Source organism: Bombina bombina, chromosome 4 (assembly GCF_027579735.1).
Source record: "Bombina bombina isolate aBomBom1 chromosome 4, aBomBom1.pri, whole genome shotgun sequence".
Taxonomy (NCBI): domain Eukaryota; kingdom Metazoa; phylum Chordata; class Amphibia; order Anura; family Bombinatoridae; genus Bombina; species Bombina bombina.
In genome coordinates, this window is record NC_069502.1 from 925,103,554 (window position 1) to 925,127,958 (window position 24,405).

At 34.9% G+C, this 24,405-nt stretch overlaps 1 protein-coding gene across 3 annotated transcripts in view; it reads left to right on the top strand.

The window, feature by feature from the left end:
- Nucleotides 1–24,405, top strand: part of CRIM1 (cysteine rich transmembrane BMP regulator 1) — a 1,124,265-nt gene that overhangs the window by 433,810 nt on the left and 666,050 nt on the right. For 2 of the 3 annotated variants that reach the window (XM_053711878.1, XM_053711880.1), the window contains one exon: nucleotides 17,389–17,631. In XM_053711878.1, the coding sequence (XP_053567853.1) occupies nucleotides 17,389–17,631 (243 nt within the window). The remainder of the gene's footprint in view (nucleotides 1–17,388; nucleotides 17,632–24,405) is intronic. The other variant, XM_053711879.1, reaches the window with a different exon arrangement.

Sequence of the window (24,405 nt, forward strand, 5' to 3'; positions counted from 1 at the left end):
TGGGCTTTTTAATAGATGTCACTGTCCTTTTAGCCATTGTTCCTCAGAATTAAATGCTTATTAACAGGTCACATGCAGATGTGTATCATTAACCTAAAGTGCTCCCATCATGCTGCTTAATTATAAAATACCTCTTTTCTTAATATATTGCTTTTTCTGTCTTCTTCTAACCTAATGATGTTGTCTATTATTTATCTGCTTAAACAATACCTCATGGAACTTAATCCAGTAGAACATTAATTGTATGGCATTTCAGTAAATGAATCTTTAGGAGTTGCATTCGATATGTATTGTTCCTTGATATTTGCCAGTAGTACTGGCTTTTTAGTAAAAAAAATAAAATAATGTCAGTACTGGAAACAGATGGTGTGAATAAGAAAGAACGCATTACATGGCTAAACGCACCTGTTTTATGGTATCATTGTTATATTTTTCTAAGCCAGCCATTAGTATACTCAGAGCTTCAGCGTAGTTTTTAGCAAGACATATGATGCATGTAAGAGAATGTCCCATTAACAACCTGTTGAAAGTTTTAGGTAGTCTACATTTTATATATGAGGCTAACAAAAGGTCAGTATTTATTTGAATAATGTTTGAAACACCATAATTTTTGCTTATTGCAACTCTACCAAATGACACATTGGATGGATTTTTTTTTTTAAGAAAGGGCCAAAGGTCAAAACAATAAATCTTTATTAATGGTGTGTACAATTCTTCTTCACAGACAACTGTTTTGTTTGGACTTGAGAAATTGAAGAGTGACATGTTTTCCGAAATGTCTTTTTTTTTTTTTTTTTTTTTTTAAAGGGACTTTAGAAGTTCAGTCATAACGGTCCCTAACTGATCTCAGCAAAGGAGATAACAAGCTTGTAAACATAGGGACACCTAGGTTACAACATGGTGGTGCCCATTACTTTATGGAGGCTGACATTTATTTCTGAAATATTATACAGCTAATATAATTAAAGCATATATCAGCATATTATTATCAGGCATATTAAGCATTTATTAAAGGGACAGCAAAGTCACAATTAAACTTAAATGGATTAGATAGAGCATGACATTTTCAATTTGCATGCACTAGCTGAACAATAAAAAAAAATGACACGTATTGATTCCAATAGACTTACGTACATGTATTTAATGATGCGTTAAACATTTAACCGTTTCCTTTTTATTCAATAAATGAACAAAAAAATAAATAAATTAGTTTAAAAAAATCACGGACGATTAACTTGTAATTCATTTGTAGATCTATTTTTGCTTATTGCAAATAATTATTGACTTGTGTGTATCTTTCATGCATATTAAAAAATAATAATAATGTAGATTTTCAAGGATATGGAAACCAAAAATGTTCTTTTAAGATTCAGACAGAGCATACAATTTCAAAAAGTTTCTAATTTACTTCTATTATCAAATTAGCTTTGTTCCCATGGTATTCTTTGTTGAAGAGATACCTAGGTTGGTGTTTGTAGCACTACATGGCAGGAATGATAACATTCTTGAAAATGTGCACGCTCCTGAGCTTACGTTAAGGCTATTTAACAAAAGATACCACAAGAACAAAGACAATTTGATAATAGAAGTTAAATAGAAAGTTGTTTAAAAATAGCATGCTCTTTCTGAATCATGAAACAAAGACTTTGGGTTTCATTTCTCTTTAAAGGACCAGTAAACACAGCAGATTTGCATAATCAACAAATGCAAGATAGCAAGACAATGCAATAGCTTTTACTCTGAATTTCAAATGAGTAGTAGATTCTTTTTTAACACATTTCAAAGTTATGTATATTTCCACTCCCCCTGTACCATGTGATAGCAATCAGCCAATCACAAATGCATATACGTATAGTCTGAGTTCTTGCACATGCTCAGTAGGAGCTGGTGACTCAAAAAAAGTGTAAATATAAAAGACTGTGCACATTTTTTTTAATGGAAGTAAATTGGAAAGTTGTTTAAAATTACATGCTGTATCTGAATCATGAAAATTTAATAAAACCTGAGTGTCCCTTTAAGGTTAAGATTAAGGACACTGTCTCTAGAAGTCACAAACTGTCTCTGAGTCTACGTAAATCAGCTCCTGTTTTCTTCTGTCCTTTGGTAATATATGTACAAGTGTTTCCTTTGTTTCTGCCTGCTAGGCCAGAACATTGATCAATTTTTCTGTTGGAGCAATCATCTAACAAGCTTTAGAAAGTGTAAGAATCTCTGATGTGTTAGTCTCTCTCCCTTCTTCTCTGAAACTCTTCATATAAAGACAGAAAGGTGAGCACCCTGGAGTTGTATGAATCCACTGCACAGTTTGGCGATTGCCGCAGCAACTGACTTATGCTGGGATATTAAGCTATATATCTTCCAACTGCCACAGCCCGCCAGTAAGATCAAGCAAATTTCTGTTTCCCTGATAATATAGAACAGGCTTTTTTATTAGGCGCATTTCCCAGAATCATTTCTGAAAATCATTTTTTATCTAAAGTTGAAGCTAACAACATATATAGTCTTACTTAGCAAAGTACTGTTCAATTCTTGTGCCACATCGAAACTTTAAAGTCTTTTTACTCCCAAGTTGCAGAAACATCAAAACAATCTTTTTTTTTTTCTTCTTAGTTTCAAAAAAAGAGGGTTTCTTATAGTCTTTTATTTGTTACAGCAATGAACAAAATTACTTTTTGTTTCTGTGCTTGTAGGGCAACATTGAACTTTGACACACCCACTAGCAAAGGATATATGAACAGGCTTTTGTTTTAAACCTAAGGAACATAAAGTTGTTTGGCAGCATCCAATACTTTATTTAGGAATGATAAAGCTCTGAATGGAGCTTGATGCCCCTTGTTTGGCTCGCCGGAAACAGTCTAAAGACCGCTGCTCCATAACTTGTCCTCCTGTTCTGAGGCGGCGGACAGAAATCAACCCAAACGAATACGATTGGGTTGATTGACACCCCCTGCAAATCTGCAGGGGGCGGTATTGCACAAGCAGTTCTGATGAACTGCTTGTGCAATGACAAATTGCAAAATTTATCGATGTGCAGCGGACATGATACGCTACATCGTATCATGTCTGCTCGCACTTTGATAAATATACCCCTAAAACTTTACAATTATTTCTTTATTACTTAAACAAATAATAGAATTTTAAAAAATTGCATATTATTCTCAGACTAATCTTTGCCTTGAATGCATCTTTATAAATAGCATTTATTTAGTGTTTAAAGGGATAGTCTAGTCTAAATTAAACTTTCACGATTTAGATAGAGCATGCCAATGTAAGCAACTTTCTAATTTACTCTTATTATCAAATTTTCTTTGTTCTCTTGATATCTTTATTTGAAAAAGAAAGAATGTAAGGTTAGGAGCTGGCCCATTTTTGGTTTAGCACCTGGGTAGCGCTTGCTGATTGGTGTCTAAATGAAGCCACCAATCAGCAAGCGCTACCCAGATGCTGAACCAAAAATGGACAGCTGCTAAGCTTAGATTCATGCTTTTTAGAAATAAAGCTACCAAGAGAACGAAGAAAAATTGATAATAGGAGTAAATTAGAAATTTGCTTAAAATTGCATGCTCTATCTCAATCTTGAAAGTTTAATTTTGACTAGACTATTCCTTTAATGCCCTTTAAAAGGACATTCAAATCTTAATATTTTTATATGAAATGTTTATTTATGCACAATAAAACAACTTTGCAATATACTTTCATTATTTTTGTTGCCTCCTTTTCATGTGATTTAGATCTGAAAATTGTAGAATTTCTAATTCACAGATCGGAAAATGCACTTTAAACCTAACCCTGCTGTATATATTTCCCCTAATTGGCTTTAGCAGATAAACTACTGCAAAACAATGCACTTTATACTAACCTAATGGCCATGGGTAACATTGTTGTCTGTAAACCCAAGCTCAGATTGACTACTCTGAATAAGGCTAGTGGTGGGCATAGTTTGGCTATTGAAAAAACTTTGCAGACAACAAGATATTAATTTGTTTTAAAAAAATGTTTAGAGTTGGCTGATATGTCATTCCATAGCAAGACAACAGAACTATTGCGTAATTACATCTTACTGTCCCTTTAAAAGAACAAATTCTCTTTCCTTCCGTCATTTACTGTCAGCGTCTGGATTGGCACTATTTTAGAATCTTCACGTTGATAGACTTCCTGATTTTAATCTGTTGCCCATACAGCAATTCTATTCATATCTCCCCTAGCCACTCCTGAAAGATTAGACGCACTGATTAAGTTACTTGTGTGATATAGCGCGAAAAATCACCCCAGCTACACTGTCTCCTTAGATAGGATGTGAACAGCAAACATTAGGATGACACTGAGAAACCAAAGAACTGTTTGCTTTTCTAAATACCTAAATTATTCCCTGTATCAGGTTAGCTTTTCCCTTTGCAAACTGTTTACCTAAGGATCATGTGAATTTTGGCTAAACTGTGCCAGCAATTAGGACCACATCGCAAGAGAGCTTGCAATTGTGTGCTTAATATAACATAATATAATCCTAATTTGATCCATAGCTTCTAATGATTGCTAATGATCTAATTTAATTTCCGTATTAAGAAAGTAAAAGAGAAAATGTTATTTTATGACTATATACCTTGAGAATATTGAAGAATTTATTTTTGCAATATTTTAAAGCGACAGCCTTCTTGATTTTTTTTATTGTTGAAAAAAAGATAGATAACGCTTTTACTACTCATTCCGACAGATGTTACCTCCAATTATCTGTAGAAGGCATCTCAGTAGATTTCCAGCGCTTGGAAATTATGTTTTTGGCAGTGTTTATCAATGTAGTACATCAAATTGTAGTGTTCTAATTTTACATTTAAGACCAAGTGGGGAATTAAGAAGGAAATTCACTGGATTGGTCTCAATCCTGGCTTTCATAATTTTTTAATAATATCAGTAACAATAGTCCAAGATACCTCCACCAAATGTGTAACATATTTCCCTTATATATAGGGTTTTCTTTACTAAACTAATCTGTTCACACAGCAGTTGATAAATATTTTGTCAAAAATATCTTGGATAATGCATGTACAGTATATCCAGTTATTAAAAGCATAGTAAATGCTCGTGCCAAGTTATTTTATTTCCTTATATTATGCAATCTGTCAGCCTCACTTGAAGCATTAAATATGCATTATCAATATGATCAGGTACATGTATTTCTGCTTGTTTATGGAAAACCTGTTGTCAGGTGCTCAGATGAAGAATTAAAGGGAAATTAAACACTAAATAAATGCTAGATAGAATGATGCACTTAAAAAAAAGATTACTCTGAGCATAACATGTAGATGTATTTTATAAAGTTTAATTAGTTGTTTAAATATTGACAAAATAAGTGTAAACTTTTAGCATCTATAAAACAATGTGAGCTGCCATGTTGTAATTTAGGTTACCTTCTCTGCTGTGACCAATTAGAGACAGTTATAAATAGGTCACTAGCGTGTGCAGCCAATGGCTGTGTGGAATAAAACAGTGTTCTGCCCTTCTATTTCTAACAGGAACTGAAAAGCTCACAATTTCAGAATGAAATTACAGGTAAAGGGGATAAAATAAATAATGAGAGTGAATTGCAGAGTTTTTTTTTCATATATACGATTTATAATTTTATATTACCATCCCAAACTGTTTAATGTCCCTTTAAAGCCATAAAACACATACTTTTGTCTGTGTGTGTCGCTCTCTTGGCTGTGTCTGCCTGATTCGCCAACAAGCAGATGGGGAACTTTTGTAGCATGCTTTGATACAAATTAGCCTGAGTTGTGGTTTTGTTTATACCAGTTTCACACAAATACGCTTACAGTATCTCTGGGGAACCTGTGAAAATTACAAGCCAGCGTTTTTTTTTAATTGCACAAATCATGTGGCAAGAAAAGGGTTGTCTTACATTTCACAAAAAACACTGGAGTATTTTGTCATTTCTCTTGTTTTTGAACACTGGCTACTTAATCTTGAGCATATTTTGATACAAATTGGATGGTCTATATCAGTGTTTCTCAATCGCGGTCCTCAAGTACCGCTAACAGGCCAGATTTTCACTATAACTGAATTAGAGCACAGGTGAAATAATCAGCTGATGGGCGAGAGCAGGTTAGTAACCATGGTTACTGATAAGCTGATAATTTCACCTGTGCTCTAGTTCAGCTATAATGGAATCTTGGCCTGTTGGGGGATACTTGAGGACCATGGTTGAGAAACACTGGTTTACATAATTAGCTACCAAGCAGTAAAGCAGGAAACCGACAGTGACTGGCGGAATGTGCGATTTTTCCTGTATGTAAAATGTGCTTGTGGCGAGACTTTACCTGTGAATTAGAATATACATTTTTGCAATTTTAATATATTTTATTGTGTATATATATATATATATATATATATATATATATATATATACACACACACACACACACACAAGATACAGCAAACATGAAAAGGCACAAGAAAAACAGGGTGAGTAGCACTCTTAATTAGTCAATAAAAAATACAGGTGCATCCTAGAAAAGTGAATATCTAACAACGTAAAAAGGAGAGTAGAAACCTAAAATACAGGTAACTAAAAGTCTAGGCAAAAGAAAGCACAACTGTATGAAATAAATAAGAGACTAGGGCGAATTATTGAAATACAAATAGATTTAATAAAGTTACACTAAATAAGTGCATACATCCAAACATACAATCACATACATACAGGGATATAGAAGATGCATATAAACACCATGGGACGGCACTGAGGATGAATTGATTAAATTCATTTCTCTTTTGAACTGTAATGACCGTAACATTTTTCTCACCTGTAATCATGACTTAAACTCAATTGATTTTTTGGACCTGAAAATTAGTAAAAAAGAAGGGAAAATTGAGACAGAAGTCTTTCGTAAACCCACGGCAACCAATAGCCTCCTCCTGGGGTCGAGCCACCACCCCACAAATTTGAAAAAGGGAATCCCCTACGGACAATTTCTGCGGCTTCGCAGAATATGTTCTGATGAAAAAACATTTAAAAAACAAGCCAAAGAGATGGCGACCCGATTCCATGATAGAGGCTATTCCAAAAGGTGCATTAAGAGAGCTCTTTATAGAGCCTCCCAACACCAAAGAAAAGACCTGTTATATAAATGTAAGAACAGAGATGACACAAATGAAGAAAACAAGATCAGGTTCATTACTAAATATAATGCCCATTGGAGTAAGGTAAAAGACACTCTGAATAAAAACTGGCATTTACTAACTAATGATACAACACTTCACCAATATGTAGGAGATTATCCACAGATGACTGCAAGGCGTTGCAATAATCTAAAAGACATTTTGGTTAAAAGTGAATTCAATAAAGTTCCAACTTATAATTGGTTGGAACAAAATGCACAGAAAATTGTAGGCAGCACTCCATGTGGCCACTGTGTCTGCTGTCAATATATGCAGAGAAGTAAAACTTTTAATACAAATACAGGACATATATATAAAATCAACTCCTTCATTAATTGCTCCACAAAAGGAGTTATATATTTACTTTATTGTTCGTATAAAAGTTTTTACGTTGGTAAAACTTTCAGAGAACTTCGTTCACGAATTTCTGAACATAGGGACGATATTAAACAATGCAATATTGACAGCCCTGTGGCAAGACACTATGCACAATTTCATGAATCTAAGACCGATGACTTAAATTTAATTGGAATTGAATCTGTGAAACTTAGCATGCGGGGCGGGGATATTGACAATATCCTTCTACGCAAAGAAACAAAATGGATATATAAACTGAATACCTTAGCACCTCATGGTCTCAATGAAAAATTAGAGTTTGCTTCATTTTTAGTTTAAAACTTAGAGTTTGCTTCATTTTTAGTTTAATCCTCTGTGGATATGTGCACATCATTCTGAGTGTAACTACATAGTCTTTGGTAGTATCAAAAATTAAATAAATTTAAAAATTATAAATTATGAATAGCGTAATTGCAATACTAAATACAAAAAAACATAGTCTTTATCACGTAATCTGTACATACACACACATTAGTAATATAACAGATTAGATGTATAATATAATCTTCCAATGTATTGAATGTAAGTATGCAAGCATGAGTGTTTAAATATAAATGTATCCTTGTATATAACCCCTTGCTGTACTGAGCTATAAAAAAGCAAAATGTTGCTACAAAGTATCAAAGCCGTTTTGAATGACAGATCTCTCTACCAATGACATTCATTACCAGTGCGGCCAAATTCCTATAAATCAGCACAGCCACTGACGTGACGTCAGCACCCGGAAGAAGCTCCATGCTGCTGTATTGAAAGGAGTGAAACGAGCTTTAAGACTCGTCGGTTTGCAGCACTTCGTCAGAGGACCCTTTGCCTGACTGTGGTCTACCCCTTGTCTCATCTGGAAATACTCAGTGGCTCAGGAGCTACAATTCAGGGTAGAGCAACCGCGTGAAAAAGACAGGTATTCTCATGAACTGTTATCTATTTGCACTTTACACATGCCTGTGAAAAAGACGCGGCGAGGGTAAGCTCCCCTTGACTCCTGATGTCCTCACGCTACTATGTACATTTAGACACGAAGGGGTAAGACTGTATTCATTTGGTCCGTGCATCTTTAAGGACACGCACTATACGTTGGATTATAATTATATATTACCTATACATGCAAAGTGATGAACATTTGCCTATTTTTGTATACTGGTGCACCAGTCCCCTGCACGGCCAATTCGACATTTTTATGCATCTTCTATATCCCTGTATGTATGTGATTGTATGTTTGGATGTATGCACTTATTTAGTGTAACTTTATTAAATCTATTTGTATTTCAAGAATTCGCCCTAGTCTCTTATTTATTTCATACAGTTGTGCTTTCTTTTGCCTAGACTTTTAGTTACCTGTATTTTAGGTTTCTACTCTCCTTTTTACGTTGTTAGATAAACATGAAAAGGCCTCCTGACTTATTGCACAATTAAAAGCAAATCCAAACTCTCAGTGATAAAAGCAAGCAGGAAGTTTATTCAGCAATACAGCTCCATAACTGTTCCGTAGTCAACGGCATCCATAAAGGAAGGTACACTTTAGCAAAGGTCAAACATGTTTCGTATGCACAAGATACTGAACTTTCTCAATGACCACTAATTGATAACTGGCTAAATTAGCCCTTATATATGCCTGTAAAACGCCTCCTCTACTGGTCGTTCAATCAGAATACTAGATTGCTAATTGCTTAATTGCCATATAACATAGTGTATATGCTCATAGTTGAAATACAATAAATATAGCAAAATAATAACATATAAAGAAATAACCAATAGAGATGGTACAAAGAATATCAATATTAATACAGCAGAACATTTAAGGCAAATGTGAAAAGAGAATACCATTTTTATATGTGAAATATATCATTTCAAAGCTGAAATACTATAATCGCAAAATATTATTTATTTAGTAAAAAGCTTCACACCCCACTCAGAGTTTAAACCTCTTGGCACGCTAGTGTCCAATTGAAAAGTCCCAGAAAGTTCTCTTTTTCTGAGAATTTCTTCTCTATTGCCCACTCTGGGGTGTCTAGGGATAACTTGGATACACTGGAATGTTAAGAGGGAAACATCTGAATTGTGTTCTCTTTTAAAATGTAGCGACACAGGGGTAGTGGACTAAGGATATTCAATTTGACCTAAGATGCTCCAAAAAGCGATCTTTCAGGGGGCGGGTAGTGAGCCCTACATACTGTTTATTACACCCCCTGCAGGTGAGAAGATATATTACAAAGGAAGAATTACATGTAGAATACTGTCCAATCTGATATGTCTTACCCTTTGATTGAAAGGTAAATTCTAGGCCAAACAAAGCAAATGAACAAGATTTGCATCTAGTGCTACTGCACTTTAAGAAACCAGGCTTTAAAGAGAGCCAATTCCTATTCTTATTGGTGGGCAACATAGAGGGTGACAGCATATTCCCCAAGGTCTTATTTTTCCGAGATATAAAGTTACATTCCTCATGCACTAAATCTTTTAGTGTATCATCCACACACACACATATGACACATGTATAATTTAATACAAAAAGATTTTGGGGAAAAATCTAGTTGAATATTTTTCAATGCCCAGCATATAGATGACTTTCTATGTTGATGGACAAATGAAGGAACACTTAGTAATGTGCTTTTTTGAAACTTTTCTGAAAGCTTTAAAGAACAAATGCTGTTCTGCACTTAGCAAATGTTTTATTTGAATAAAAGAACATTCTGCAATTTATTGAGATTTCTGATACATTTCTTGACAGCACACCCCTGAATACACAAGTATGAACAATTTGAAATTCATTTTTCTATTATGTCCCTGGTCTATGATGTTCTGCTGTTTCCAGTTCATTTGCTGCTCATTTCAAAAAGCATTAGTGGAAAAGTTCAGTGATGTCTTTTAGTGTGTCCGAGTCTTTTGCTTATATAACATTAGTAATGTCTGTGTATATGAATCAGTGGTTAGAGTGGCTGGCTTATTTTGTTTTTGGAACGTTATTATTTTTTCTCTTCGTTTAATGCTAAAAAGAACATACAAATGCATTAAGTATGCATGAAGTATGGAGGAATGCACCTAGCAATTGAAATATATTTGTAAAGAACACAATTTCTTCATATAACAGATCAATAGGCAAAGCCATGAATAAATTCCAAGTTTTTGTTGCATTGTGTCCCTTTTTTATTTTTAAAGGGACAGTAAAGTCAGAATTAAACTTAAATGATTCTGATAAAGTTTGCAATTTAAAACAATTTCTCATTTTACTTTTAATTTATTTTTTATCAAATGTATTTTATGCTTTTGCTATCCTTAGTTAAAGAATATACTTAGGTAGGCTCAGGAACAGAAATGCACTACTATGAGTTTGCCTTGTCCTGTTCATATTCCAGTGTTTGCAAAAATATGTGAAATTGCGAACACTGCTGCCATATGGTCCTCAAAAAACATGCACGTTTCTGAGGCTACCTAGGTATTCGCTTCAACATTCTTTTTTGCCATATTGCAGCGTTAAAGGGGTATAATACCCATATGCTAATTCACTTGCAAGTGATGCAGTATAACTGTAAAAAGCTGACAAGAAAATATCACCTGATCATCTCTTTGTAAAAAAAAAAGATATTTTACCTCAAAATTTCTTCAGCTCACAAGAGCAAGTGCTCTGGTAAGAGTTATACTTCAGTAGCAAGTTGAAAAAACAAAAAAAAAAAAAATAGCCAAAATAGCCAATCAGCATCAGCAGTGCTGATGTCAAGCTATGCTTTGCTGTGATCTCATGAGATTTCACTAGAATCTTGCAAGATTCCTTAAACTGAATAGGGAAATAACATGATTGTGTCTGCAAATACCAGGTGCATGCTCCCTTGCAAGTCCTAGGACTAGTATCCTGATTGGCTGCTTAAAGTCCCTTTACAATGAGGTGTGAATATTTAGGAAATTTGGAGGTAAATATCTTCCTTTTTCCCCTAGAGATGTTATGGTGATATTTCCACTCAGCTTTTTACAGCTATGCTGCATCACTTTCAAGTGCTTCACCATTTGGGTATTATTTCCCTTGAAGGGAGGGCACATATGAAAAATACATATGTCAGGGTCCTTTTAATGGAACATTATTCAAAACACATATTTAAACAGCCCATCACATATGTATTTTTCATTAGTGTCCTCCCATAAAGTGACAATATGGCAACCCTACTTTATAAGGACAGTATACACTTTTGTATTTTAATATGAAATCTTAAATTATGCACAGTGAAACTAATTTGCTGGTGAACAAAGCAAGTAAGATAATATAAGTGAATTTGAAAGTTGTATGCTGTATCTGAATCATGACAGAAAATAATTTGTGTTTCATGTCCCTTTAAAGAATTGTTACTTGTTAAAGAATAAAAAGTACAATATGTCAAAAGTTTAAAACATGTTTAATATTTAGCACTTTTTTTTTTTTTAATAATATTTTACCAATCCCTAGGGATTAAATGCTGATTGGTTGATTAGAACAAATCCCACAACTCTGAGATACAGTTATCTTCATTCACTGGCGAATGCAACAGGAACAAAATGCCTCTATAATACAAAATAAATCAAACGTGTATCTGGCTACTTTAAAAATCTGTGCATACTTTTCAGGTTTTGTATACTGAGTAACACTTGACACAAATTATCAATAACAGCAGAATCACAGCCTCTAAAGACTTTTAATGTTGACCATACATTTATTCTGCACAATGTTATTATAGCAAATGTGTTGCTGTTGTTTTGTTGTGATAGCAGGAAATCTAGGGAGGTGAGGCATCAGGTATATTGTAATTTTATTTAATTGCATTGACATAACCCAGAACTAATTGTAATAATGAAGAGATAATTTGGATTCAGTAGCTATTATTGAGACATAGTTTTGCAATGTCAAATTTCATGTGGAAAACACAGTGTAGGAAGAAGACAAGATAAAGCTATCCCACTGTGAAACAACAGAATGAATCCACTTTAATATGCTGAACTGTAAATGCTTAGAATAAGAACTTGAGAACCTAGAGTAGATAGAAAGACAGACAGACAAACAAACAAACAAACAGATAATAGATAGTTATATTGATAGATAGATACAAAAATTTAGATAGATAGGAATAGATTAGGTAGATAGATTGATAGATAGATAGATAGAGATATGGGCAGAAATAGATAGTAACTGCATTACCTCTGTGGAGTGGGTAAAGCACATTATTTAAATTACACACACAACAAAAAAAGATTTGCTATTTTTTTTTTGGATTACTTTATTTCATTAGATATTTTACAGAATATGTTATTTGATGTTCAATAACGCACATAGTTAAAGTTATCTCCAGAGCAGCAATGGACTACTTGGAGCAAGCTGAACACATCTGGTGAGCCAATTACAAGAGGCATATATGTGTAGCTACCAATCACCAGCTAGCTCCCTGTAGTGCTGCTCCTGAGCCTACCTACCTAGGTATTATTTTCAACAAAGAATACCAATCCTAGTCAAAAAGGATGATCTTCCTGGAGTCATTCTGAAGTAATCGATGACTCCAGACTAGTCATCTGAAGCCATCCTGAAGTATGCCCACAGGCCAAAATATTTCAATGAGATGACTTTAGAGTCATTAAAAGGCTGTTCATGCTTGTGAAGTATTTAGTAAGATAATCTGCTAATCATTCTAAAGTCTTCACCCAGAATATTTTATCTTAGCTGATGACTTTTCAAGCCTGATGATGTCTGATGATGTGCAAATGACTTCTAAAGTAGTTTGATGATCATCAAATGACTTCAGGATGGTCTCTAAAATAATAACAGCCTTGAGGGAAGCGCTCGAGGAAACTTCAGTTAATCTGTTTGTTGCCACATTACACAGCGTTCTTCACACTGCTGCACTGACTTCCCCTAATCTGTGTATTTTATGTTCAATGCTTTCCATGTAGAGCCGGTGTCGAAAGAAATCGCTCCATCATCGCTCAAACAGAAAAAAGATATCCAGCAGCAACCACACTCGGTAGAACAAAGTAGCAATCCAGGCTGATGTATTAAAACTGAAAATGCTTCTTTTTTCCTTCATTTAAAAATTCAGTACACACTGTTAACAACCTGGTCAAACGCGTTTCGTTTCCATAAACATAACCTTTTGAATGACCTAAAGTAATCCTGTTTGTCTTGAGAAGAGACCAAAATACATGTGTTAATAGAAATACATTGAAAAGTATTTTAAAATTCTATACTCTAGTTTACTTTTTAACTTTCTTTCCCCTTTAATATTTTTGGTCCCCAAAAAAGTCCCCCCCCCCCCCTGTAATTTGTTTTTATTTTGAAGTTTTACTTATTCATACCTATGAAACACAAAGTGAGCATAGTAGGATCATCCACAGGGTACATGCACGTAGGACTGGAATAACCTCTAAAACTCCCAATGATAATCCAAATATGCAAAAAGTCCACAGCACTTAAAATATTCAAACATATCAATACAATTGCATGATTAAGGGCCATTAAGCCCAAAAAGTTGCATATCCATATGTATCTGAATTTATATATCTGAATAAATTGGAGCAATTTTAAGTGCTTCGGACTTGCATATTTGACTTATTCATACCTACCCATTCATCATAAACTTCTTTATTTTAATCAGTTCATCTCAGAGTGTAAAACATACTACTTTCTGGTTTAAATGGCATAGTTACAGATATTATATATATATATATATATATATATATATATATATATATATATATATATATATATATATATATATATATATACTTAGTTTGGATAATGTAAAAACTATGTATTTGTCTTAACTTTTCTTTTTGACTAATTATAAGACAATAATTTGGATCCTGTCTACAGCTTTTTCTGTCTACGGTATTTGTCATTATTGGCATTTTATTTTGCAGTTCATTGAACAGTGCTACATTTTGGCACTTTGTAAATGAAAGGTAATAGTGGTAATTACTTTAAAGATAAAAGAAAAAAAATCATGATTTATGACAGAAGCTCTACCGTCTCATGTAATCAATGAAGCTATAAACTGTATGGTGTTATGTGCGAGTTATAAAGAAATGCTTAAAAAAAGATACACAGTTATGAAATATTTTTCTCTCTGACTAAATAATAAAAATGTGATTAAATTATTGAGGCAGATCTCAGGGGCTAATCTATTTTTCTGCTAATACTGCTCCTAAATCATTATACCTCTTTTAATTAAGAGATACATCTTAGTTTCCCTGTTTTCATTTAGGACGTTTGGAATCCTACAAACATCACTCAGCAATGTATAAACAATGCCACAGCAAGCTCAAAGCTGGCACAGGTCCATACTTTAAACTGCACCCTCAGGTGATTTCGTGCCATCCTGTGGACCTTCCAAACTCAGCCACTGAACTAAGAGTCTCCACCCCTTAGGAGCTATTTAAAAAACATTGGGGGAGGGGAATGTAAGGAAATATTTTGAAAAATATATCTCATGGGGATCATAATATGAGCTTGTTCTTAAAGGGACAGTCAAGTCCAAGAAAAACTTTCATGATTTAAATAGGGCATGTAATTTTAAACAACTTCCCAATTTACTTTTATCACCAATTTTGCTTTGTTCTCTTGGTTTTTTTAGTTGAAAGCTAAACCTATGAGGCTCATATGCTAATTTCTTAGACCTTGAAGACTGCCTCTAATCTGAATGCATTTTGACTACTAGAGGGCATTAGTTCATGTGTTTCATATAGATAATATTGAGCTCATGCATGTGAAGTGACCTAGAAGTGAGCAATTATTGGTTAAAATGCAAGTCGGTCAAAAGAACTGAAATAAGGGGGCAGTCTGCAGAGGCTTACATACAAGGTAATCACAGAGGTAAATTGTGTGTTATAACTGTGTTAGTTATGCAAAACTGGGGAATAAGTAATAAAAGGATTATCTTTCTTTTTAAACAGCATTTCTGGTGTTGACTGTCCCTTTAAATACTATTGTTGTACAACTGTTTTTAAAATAATTTTCTAAGCAGGGCATTGTAATATTTCAGTTCCAGTCTACCTTCAGTGTCTTTTTTTTGTCTTTATTAATTGGTGGCTACACACATACGCTTCTTGTCATTGGTTCACTAGCTGTGTTCAGATAGCTCTCAGTAGTCCATTGCTGCTCTGGAGCTGCACTTGTATGCCCTTTTAATTATGAGTTGTTGTGCTGTTTAAATAGTTTTGTTAGGAAAAGAAGCAATGGAAAAAAAGCAGTATACTTCTTACAGGACTATCAGTCAATACTACAGATGCACAACTAGAATTATAAATTTGCCGCTGCAGCCTGACCCTTGTGTTAGGCAGTTCAAGAAGCTGGGAATGCATAAAATCGATTCAGAACTCAGCCATTCAAATACTGCAGTATTCACTGGAATTAACAGTACTTGCTTTAATGAAATATATAATTTAATGCACAATAAGAAGTAAAGATCATATTCTTAGTTACAGTGATAAGAACAAATTAATAAGGTATTTTTATTTAGAATTTTTAAACCTTATTAAAGGGACATTTTAGCATAAAAATTACTTTCAATAAAGCATTTTCATGTTCTACTATTGAGGCTCTAACTCTATTCATTTAAACGTCACAAAGGAATTAAACAAATAAGTCCAAATTGGAGCTGCAAAGCACTGCAGCTCCTGAGCTTAACATAGACGTTGATTAGCAGAGTTGCACCTCTGTTGCTGCTGATAGGCTCAGTTGCTGTTTCCTTCTTGGGATCAGCAGATAAATATATAGAATTGGGGTGTCAGTAATACAAGAATTGCCTTTACTAAAAAATTAGAGCATACCATTTTTGTACTAGAATGTCCCTTTAAGTTAACAAGTAAATATTGTTGATGATAATTATTACATTTTTAAATCTAATGGTTCCTATTCAGTTAGCAGGGGCTTAAAGTGATATTAAAGTATTTTTTGTTGCATCTAAGAGATACATTTTTAAAATATTTTACTCCCCCCCCCCCCATCAATAAAGCAGTGGGAGATCTGTTTATCAGCCAATATGCAATCGATCCTTAAAGGGACATAATACTCATATGCTAACTCACTTGAAACTGATGCAGTATAACTGTAAAAAGCTGACAGGAAAATATCACCTGAGCATCTCTATGTAAAAAAGGAAGATATTTTACCTCACAATCTCCTCAGCTCAGCAGAGTAAGTTCTGTGTAAAAAGTTATACTCAGCTGTTCCCAGCTGCAGGTAAAAAAAAAATTAAAAATGAAGAAATAAACTGCAGCCAATCAGCATCAGCAGTGCTGAGGTCATGAACTCTTACTGTGATCTCATGAGATTTGACTTAACTCTCATGAGATTTCATAGTAAGCTTCCTTTACCTGATTGGTGAAATAATATGAAAGTGCACGAGGCTCATCCCCTAAGCTGTCCTAGGACAGACATACTAATATGCTGCTTAGAAATCCTTTACAATGGGATGTGGCTACTGAGGAACTTTTTAGGTAAAATATCTTTCTTTTTTACATAGAGATGTTCAGGTGATATTTTCTAGTCAGCTTTTTACAGCTATACTGAATCACTTTCAAGTGTTTAAACATTTGGGTATTATGGCCCTTTAAGGTATGAGAAGGTGCAATATACATGCTGCATTTAGTTTATGGTATCAAGACGTGATATATATATAGTATTATTCTTTATATAGGACACACTGGTGTTGGGTGTACAGGGGAGTAGGGCAAATAGAGAGAGGGGGTAGTGAGACTGGGCTGAGGGGCCTACACAATTTTTTTCATGCCCATGACCCTGCAAATGCTATGGGTGGCCCTGTGCTAAACTGATTTTGTTGAATATATAACTTGATTGTTTTATTTTTTTTTAATGCTTTTTTTCAGAAGAGAAGCCAGACTGCTCAATAGCAAGGTGCGAGGTGCAGTTTTCTCCACGTTGCCCTGAAGACTCTATTCTCATTGAAGGCTATGCTCCTCCCGGCGAGTGCTGCCCACTGCCCAGCCGCTGTGTATGCAATCCAGCTGGATGTCTCAGAAAAGTATGCCAGCCAGGTTACTTAAACATCCTTGTGTCCAAGGCATCAGGGAAGCCTGGGGAATGCTGTGACCTTTATGAATGCAAGCCAGGTAAAGCTCAGGCTATATTTGTCACATATGATGAACGCTCTGCTTGAGTATCTGTTAGATGGTGTTGCTTTAGAAAAAGCTAAATACAAATACAATGTTTAAAGGGACATATCCAATATTTAAAAAAGCAATCTGAAAGTTTTTGTCATTTCCACTCACCTGTATGATTGCTGTTTGTGTGGTGCTTGGGTCTTTAGTAGCGCTCATTGTCATTTTTACACACCTGCATGACTGCTGATTGTGTTCTCCAGACACCTGTAGCCGTGCTCATTGGCTTATTCATACAACTGTATAACTGTCTGTTGTCTATGTCAGTGATGACCAACATCCTAGCTCTCAGGGGCTGTAGATCAATATTAAAGAAGCCTTAAAGGGTTACTAAACCCAAATTTCTTCTTTCGTGATTCAGACAAAGCATGCGATTGTAGGCAACTTTCTAATTTATTCCTATTATCAATTTTTCTTTGTTCTCTTGGTATCTTTGTTTGAAAAGCAGGAGTATTAAGTTTAGGAGCATCGGCAAGCACTACCCAGGGTGCTGAACCAAAAATGGGCCGGCTCTTAAGTTTACATTCCTGCTTTTTCAAATAAAGATACCAAGAGAATGTTACAAAAATGATAATAGGAGTAAATTAGAAAGTTGCTTAAAAATGCATGCTCTATCTGAATCACGAAAAAAAAAAATATTGGGTTTACTATTCCTTTAAGGGCCGCATATAAATTTATTGCTATTAAACAAGCAAACAATATAAAATTATATAAATATATGATATAATAGATTTAGGTAATGTTGCAGGGTACTGTCTGCTGTTCTTTTGTCCTGAGAGCTCTAGGGCCTTAAAACTTGTACCAGTACCTATCTTTGTTATTCATTCAGCTTTGTTTAAAGGGACACTGAACCCAAATTTTTTCTTTTTTGATTCAGATAGAGCATGCAATTTTAAGAAACTTTCTAATTTACTCCTATTATCAAATTTTCTTCATTCTCTTAGTATCTTTATTTGAAATGCAAGAATGTAAGTTTAGATGCCGGCCCATTTTTGGTGAACAACCTGGGTTGTCCTTGCTGATTGGTGGATAAATTCATCCACCAATAAAAAAGTGCTATCCAGAGTTCTGAACCTAAAAAAAAGCTTAGATGCCTTCTTTTTCAAATAAAGATAGCAAGAGAACAAAGAAAATTGATAATAGGAGTAAATTAAAAAGTTGCTTAAAATTGCATGCTCTATTTAAATCACGAAAGAAAAAAATTAGGTTCAGTGTCCCTTTAAGGGAAATGAAACTAACATTTTATTTTGTGATTCAGACAGAGCACAGAATTTTAAAAAAAGTTTCCAATTTACTTCTATTATCAATTTAGCCTTGTTCCCATGCTATTCTTTGTTGAAGAGATACCTAGTTAGGCATCTAGGAGCGTTACATGGCAGGAAATAGTCTTCTTGCATTTGGATAACATTATTACAAAACTGCTGCCATATAGAGCTCCAGGCACGTGCACACTCCTGAGCTTACGTCCCTGCTTTTCAACAAAAATAAGAAGAGAATGACGAAAATTTGATAAGAGAAGTAAATGAGAAAGTTGTTTAAAATTGCATGTTCTATCTGAATCATGAAAGACAAATGTTGGTTTTCATGTCCCTTAAATGTTTGCTGCCTAATCCACCCAGTCACTGCTCAGTGCCTAAGGCATGCAGCTGTATTAGTGATTGTTGTCTAATCCGTACAGCTATGTTGGAGCTCAGATTTATGCCGCTGTATCACTCCGCATTCTCTGATCACAGTAGTGTCAATGTACATTGTCTGATTCATGCGGCTTCTTTTAGTTGAACGTGCTAGTTCTCACTGTCTAGTTAAGACAGCTAGGTCCATGATTATTCTCTTTTATCATATTGCAGTTTTTATACTCATTATCTAGATGATAAACTTTCATAATAGTTAACCTTTAGCAGCTCATAAAGTACTTGTATTGCCTTTATTTTCAGTGGTGGACAGAGTCAAGCCCTAATTAAAAAAAAGCATATGGTACAATTTTCTGTAATAGCCTAAATAAGAAAGTGAATTACAGTTCCAAGCATTTAAAGCGACACAAAACCCAATATTTTTTCTTTCGTGATTCTGATAGAGCACGCAATTGTAAGCAACTTTCTAATTTACTCCTATTATAATTTTTCTTCTTTCTCTTGCTATTTTTATTTGAAAAAGCAGGAATGTAAGCATAGAAGCCAGCCCATTTTTGGTTTAGCACCTGGGTAACGCCATTATCGAAATGTGCACAATCTTTCTATATGCACACTTTCTAAGGCATCAGAATATACATATATACATTTTGTGATTGGCTTTCTAAGGCATCAACTCCTACTGAGCATGTGCAAGAATTCACAGAATATACATATATACATTTTGTGATTGGCTGATGGCTGTCACATGACGCAGGGGCAAAGAAAATTTAACTGACATATGTCAGAAAAAAATCTACTACTCATTCTAAATTCAAACTAAATGTTTTTGCATTGTATTTTTATTATGTATTTATTGAAGGAAGTATTCTTCTGTGTTTAACGGTACTTTAACAATGTCATAACTATCATCTTACCCAAATCACCAACCAGCTAGAAAAACCTGCCCTCTCATTATGTGTCACGCAGTAGTAACTTATCCATCCTTAGACACCCCATGCAATAAGAGCCTGACACTTAAAGGGACAGTCAAGTCCCCAAAAAACTTTCATGTTTCAAATAGGGCATGTCATTTTAAACAACTTTCCAATTTACTTTTATCACCAATTTTGATTTGTTCTCTTGGTAATTCTTAGTTGAAAGCTAAACCTAGGAAGACTCATATGATAATTTCTAAGCCCTTGAAGGCCGCATCTAATCACATGCTTTTTTATTTGCTTTTCACAACAGGGGAGAGCTAGTTCTTGTGAGCCATATAGATAACATTGTGATCACGCCCGTGGCTTGTGGCAGACACTGCACTTAGAGGTCGATTTATCAAAGGCTTGGCAAGCCTTTCGACCCACTACGGCTGCAGGTTCTCACAAGAGAACCTGCACTCCGTATTTAACAAGCAGCATTCATCAGACCGCTGCTTCCTCTAATCTTTTGCCACCTCTAAAGTGGCAAAATTCAATCTCTGCGGTCTAGTCTGACCGGGGAGATTGACAGCTCCTGCCCGCGCACAGCCAATCAGGGGGCGGGATTGCACGCAAGCGCAAAATAGCACTTGTGTGCAATTCTGAATTCCGCCAGGGGAATTCAGCCTGCCAGAGGCAAGCTGTGGCAGACAGGGGCTCGTATATGCGCCCCTGTCCGCCTCAGCTTGATAAATCGCCCCCTAATAGGCTAAAATGAAAGTCAATAGATAATATATAAAATGTTGTGATCAGGGGGCTGTCAGAAGATGCTTAGATACAAAGTAATCACAGAGGTAAAAAGTATATTAATATAACTGTGTTGGTTATGCAAAACTGGGGAATGAGTAATAAAGGGATTATTTATCTTTTTAAACATCAAAAATTCTGGTGTTGACTGTCCCTTTAAATGCTTACTTACACCCCGATGGAAGGCCCATTTACCTCTAACACCTAGATGTGCAGCGCTAGTAGAATATCAGACACCTGCCAACCCTACTGCAACATAATACACTAATCAAATGAACCCAGCATTAACTAAATCCGACTATACTAATTCCCTTTAATGAATGTTTAAAAAAAATGAAATAAATTAATTATTTTTTTTTAACATAATGCCTACATATAAAAAGGATGGGAAGGAATTCTCTCTACTAGCACTTGCTTTTGTGTCCCTTTAACTTTATCCCCTTTCTATCTGGCAGCCCTTCCCTCCCTTAAACCGAGTGGTTTGCTCCACCACTAGGTCAACACCTCCACCCTACATTCCCTCACCCACCCACGCAGAGGGGGTTGCCTTTATCAGAGCAGTTCATTGACCAACAAAGTCTTAGCAAATTTGTAAAAAAAAATTTCTTTCTTTAACTGGTAGAATCAAAAAAGTGAATATTGGCATGTTTTACATCACAAAACTGACCTTGTTTTACATTGTTACTTGCTGTGAAAATGAGCAACCACATCTCTTATACAACATGAGGGATTTCTGCATAATGTATGATGTGAGTGATACACTAATGTGTTATGCGTTTATATTTTATGCATAAATGCATGCGTCACTACACGTTAATTACATTTTGCCATTCTCCTTAGCTGTTTTCTACTTCTGTTGTCAAAGCCATTGTGTTTTCTGGTTAAACACTGGTGTTTAGATTTCATGTTCTGACAAAATTAAATCAGGTGTTTTTGAGATATCTTACATAAGCACATTTTTCTTACTCCTATAAACTATTTTATATATACTATTAAATTTAAAAACAAGATTTTTTTTTATTTATTAATGTTTTTATTAAATTTTTCACATTACAGGAAAAAGTACATTAATGATCATACAGTGTTTATAGGTATACATATCCTTCTGAGATAACTTATTAAAAACAAGATTTTATGTAATTTTTTTTAAATTTCTTTTTATTAAACAAAACTTTAAAATACATAATGTCCCAATCTAGGGATATCAATACATTCAGAGTAATAGACAGTTTTGCATTTTCCCTTTTTTCTTCCCATATCCCCTCCGCCCCCAACCCCCTTTACATTTTAATAGAAACTCAGTACACACCTGTGTTTATAACAATTAAGTATCGTTTCTAACAGTGTCTCTGTAATTTGTAAATAAAGTTGCACATTTTTTCTCTTTATTCTTTTTTCTCCCTTTCTCCCTTCCCTCCCCAGCTCCCACTGTCCTCCCCCCTCCCATATACATCTATAGAACAGAGTATTTAACATTATTAAATAAAAGAGCCAACAGTGGCCGTGCCTTGTATTATCGGGGCTCCAGTGTTCCCTAACCATATTAAAGAGCTGAGAAAGAGAGAAAAAAAAAAAAAAAGGGGGAGAAGAAAGTAAATGTAACCACAGCTTATGAGTAAGCTGCCTTACCGTGGGAGATTTCCTCTCTATCCACAAAGATAGAACACAGTTTCTATCTAACAGAAAAACCAAGGGCAAGATAGGGCATAGCCTATTTAAACTAATGTCCCAATCTAGAAAACAAATCATCTCCAAGCTAATAATGAGTTTGAGATTAAAAGTTGTTAATAGCCAGCGTTGTAACCTGCCCCAAAAGTTCCTAATGCCAGGACAATCATAAAAATAATGATAAAAATCTGGGGCAGGTATTGAGCATTTGACACATTGATTACTAATTAATGTGTTCCAACGTGAAATACGTTTAGGAGTAAGATAGTCTTGATGTAACATACGAACCTGAGATTCTCACAGCTGAGAGGACAAGGTGACTTTTTTGGTCTTTTCTAAACTTTTTTTAAGAATTGGAGTAGTTATATTTCCAATCCTCAACTTCCACTTATCTAAGAGGGTCTCTTGCAACTCTAGTGCTGTTTTACGTAGTCAAATTTGGTAAAATAGTGTAATTGAGTAATGTCACTTTTTAAATGCAGTATGTATAACCGCAAAGGGTGAGGGGCTCCAAAAGTTCTAATTTTTATCTTTGCGACTATTAATATAGTGTCTTGTCTGTAAATAAGCATAGAAGTGGGTACGGGTATATTAAATTGTTTACTCAGTTCCTGAAAAGATTTCACTGTATGAGAGGACTGGTCCAGGAGGCATCCAACCACACTTAACCCCTTAGTCTCCCATACACGAAAAGGCAAAGATTCTGTGCCTGTGGGAAAATCAAGATTTCCTATTAGAGGTATATATTTAGAATCAGGTTGGGAGATGTTCAAATGTTTAAAAAGATAGCTTCCAAGCTCGCAATGGATCTTTATATAAGATATTATTTTTTACCAATAGTGGTAGTTTACCCCTATCCGTGAACGGAAGAGAGGATATATTAATATCCCCCAGAACCGCTTGTTCTAAGTGTTTATGGTAAAAATGTGCAGTATCCAGCTGCCAATCAAGCACCAGTCTAAGAAGAACTGCCCAGTTATAGAATCTGAAGTCTGGTAATCCCAACCTGCCATCGGAGTATGGGAGAAAAAGTTTTCCCACCGCTATGCGTGGTTTTTTGTTTTTCCAAAGAAAGCGTTTAATAGCTCGATTAAGTGATAAAAGATCTTCTCTATGAATTAAAAAAGGTAACATAAATAGAGTATATAAAATTTGTGGTAGTGTAACAATCTTAATTAAATTAATGCGTCCTGATAAGGATAGTGGCAACAAAGACCAGCTATCAAGCTGCTGGGAAGCCTGTGTGCATTGTCTATTAATATTACGCTGATAAACATAGTTGGGATTCTGGTGAAGGAGAATACCTAAATAGGTTAAAGACGAGGTGACCACTTTAAAAGGGTATATTGTTCTACTGTGCGGCCGTTTCCTTAACCATAATATTTCAGATTTTGATATATTTATTTTATAGCCTGAGAAAATACCAAATTTTTCTATAATATTAAGAATTTTGGGAATAGAATTTGCAGGATCATCTACGAAAAGCAACATATCGTCTGCATAGAGTGCTAGGTGATGATAAGAACCATTGATATTAATTCCTGTGTAAGCATGACGTAATTTATGAGCCAGTGGCTCCAGTGCCAGATCAAAAAGGAGGGGCGAGAGTGGGCAACCTTGTCTGATTCCTCTTTGTAGAGGGATGTCACCCGAGAAAAAAACAATAGCCATTATTCGTGCCATCGGTGCAGAGTAGATATTAGACACCGCCTGTAAGAAAGAAC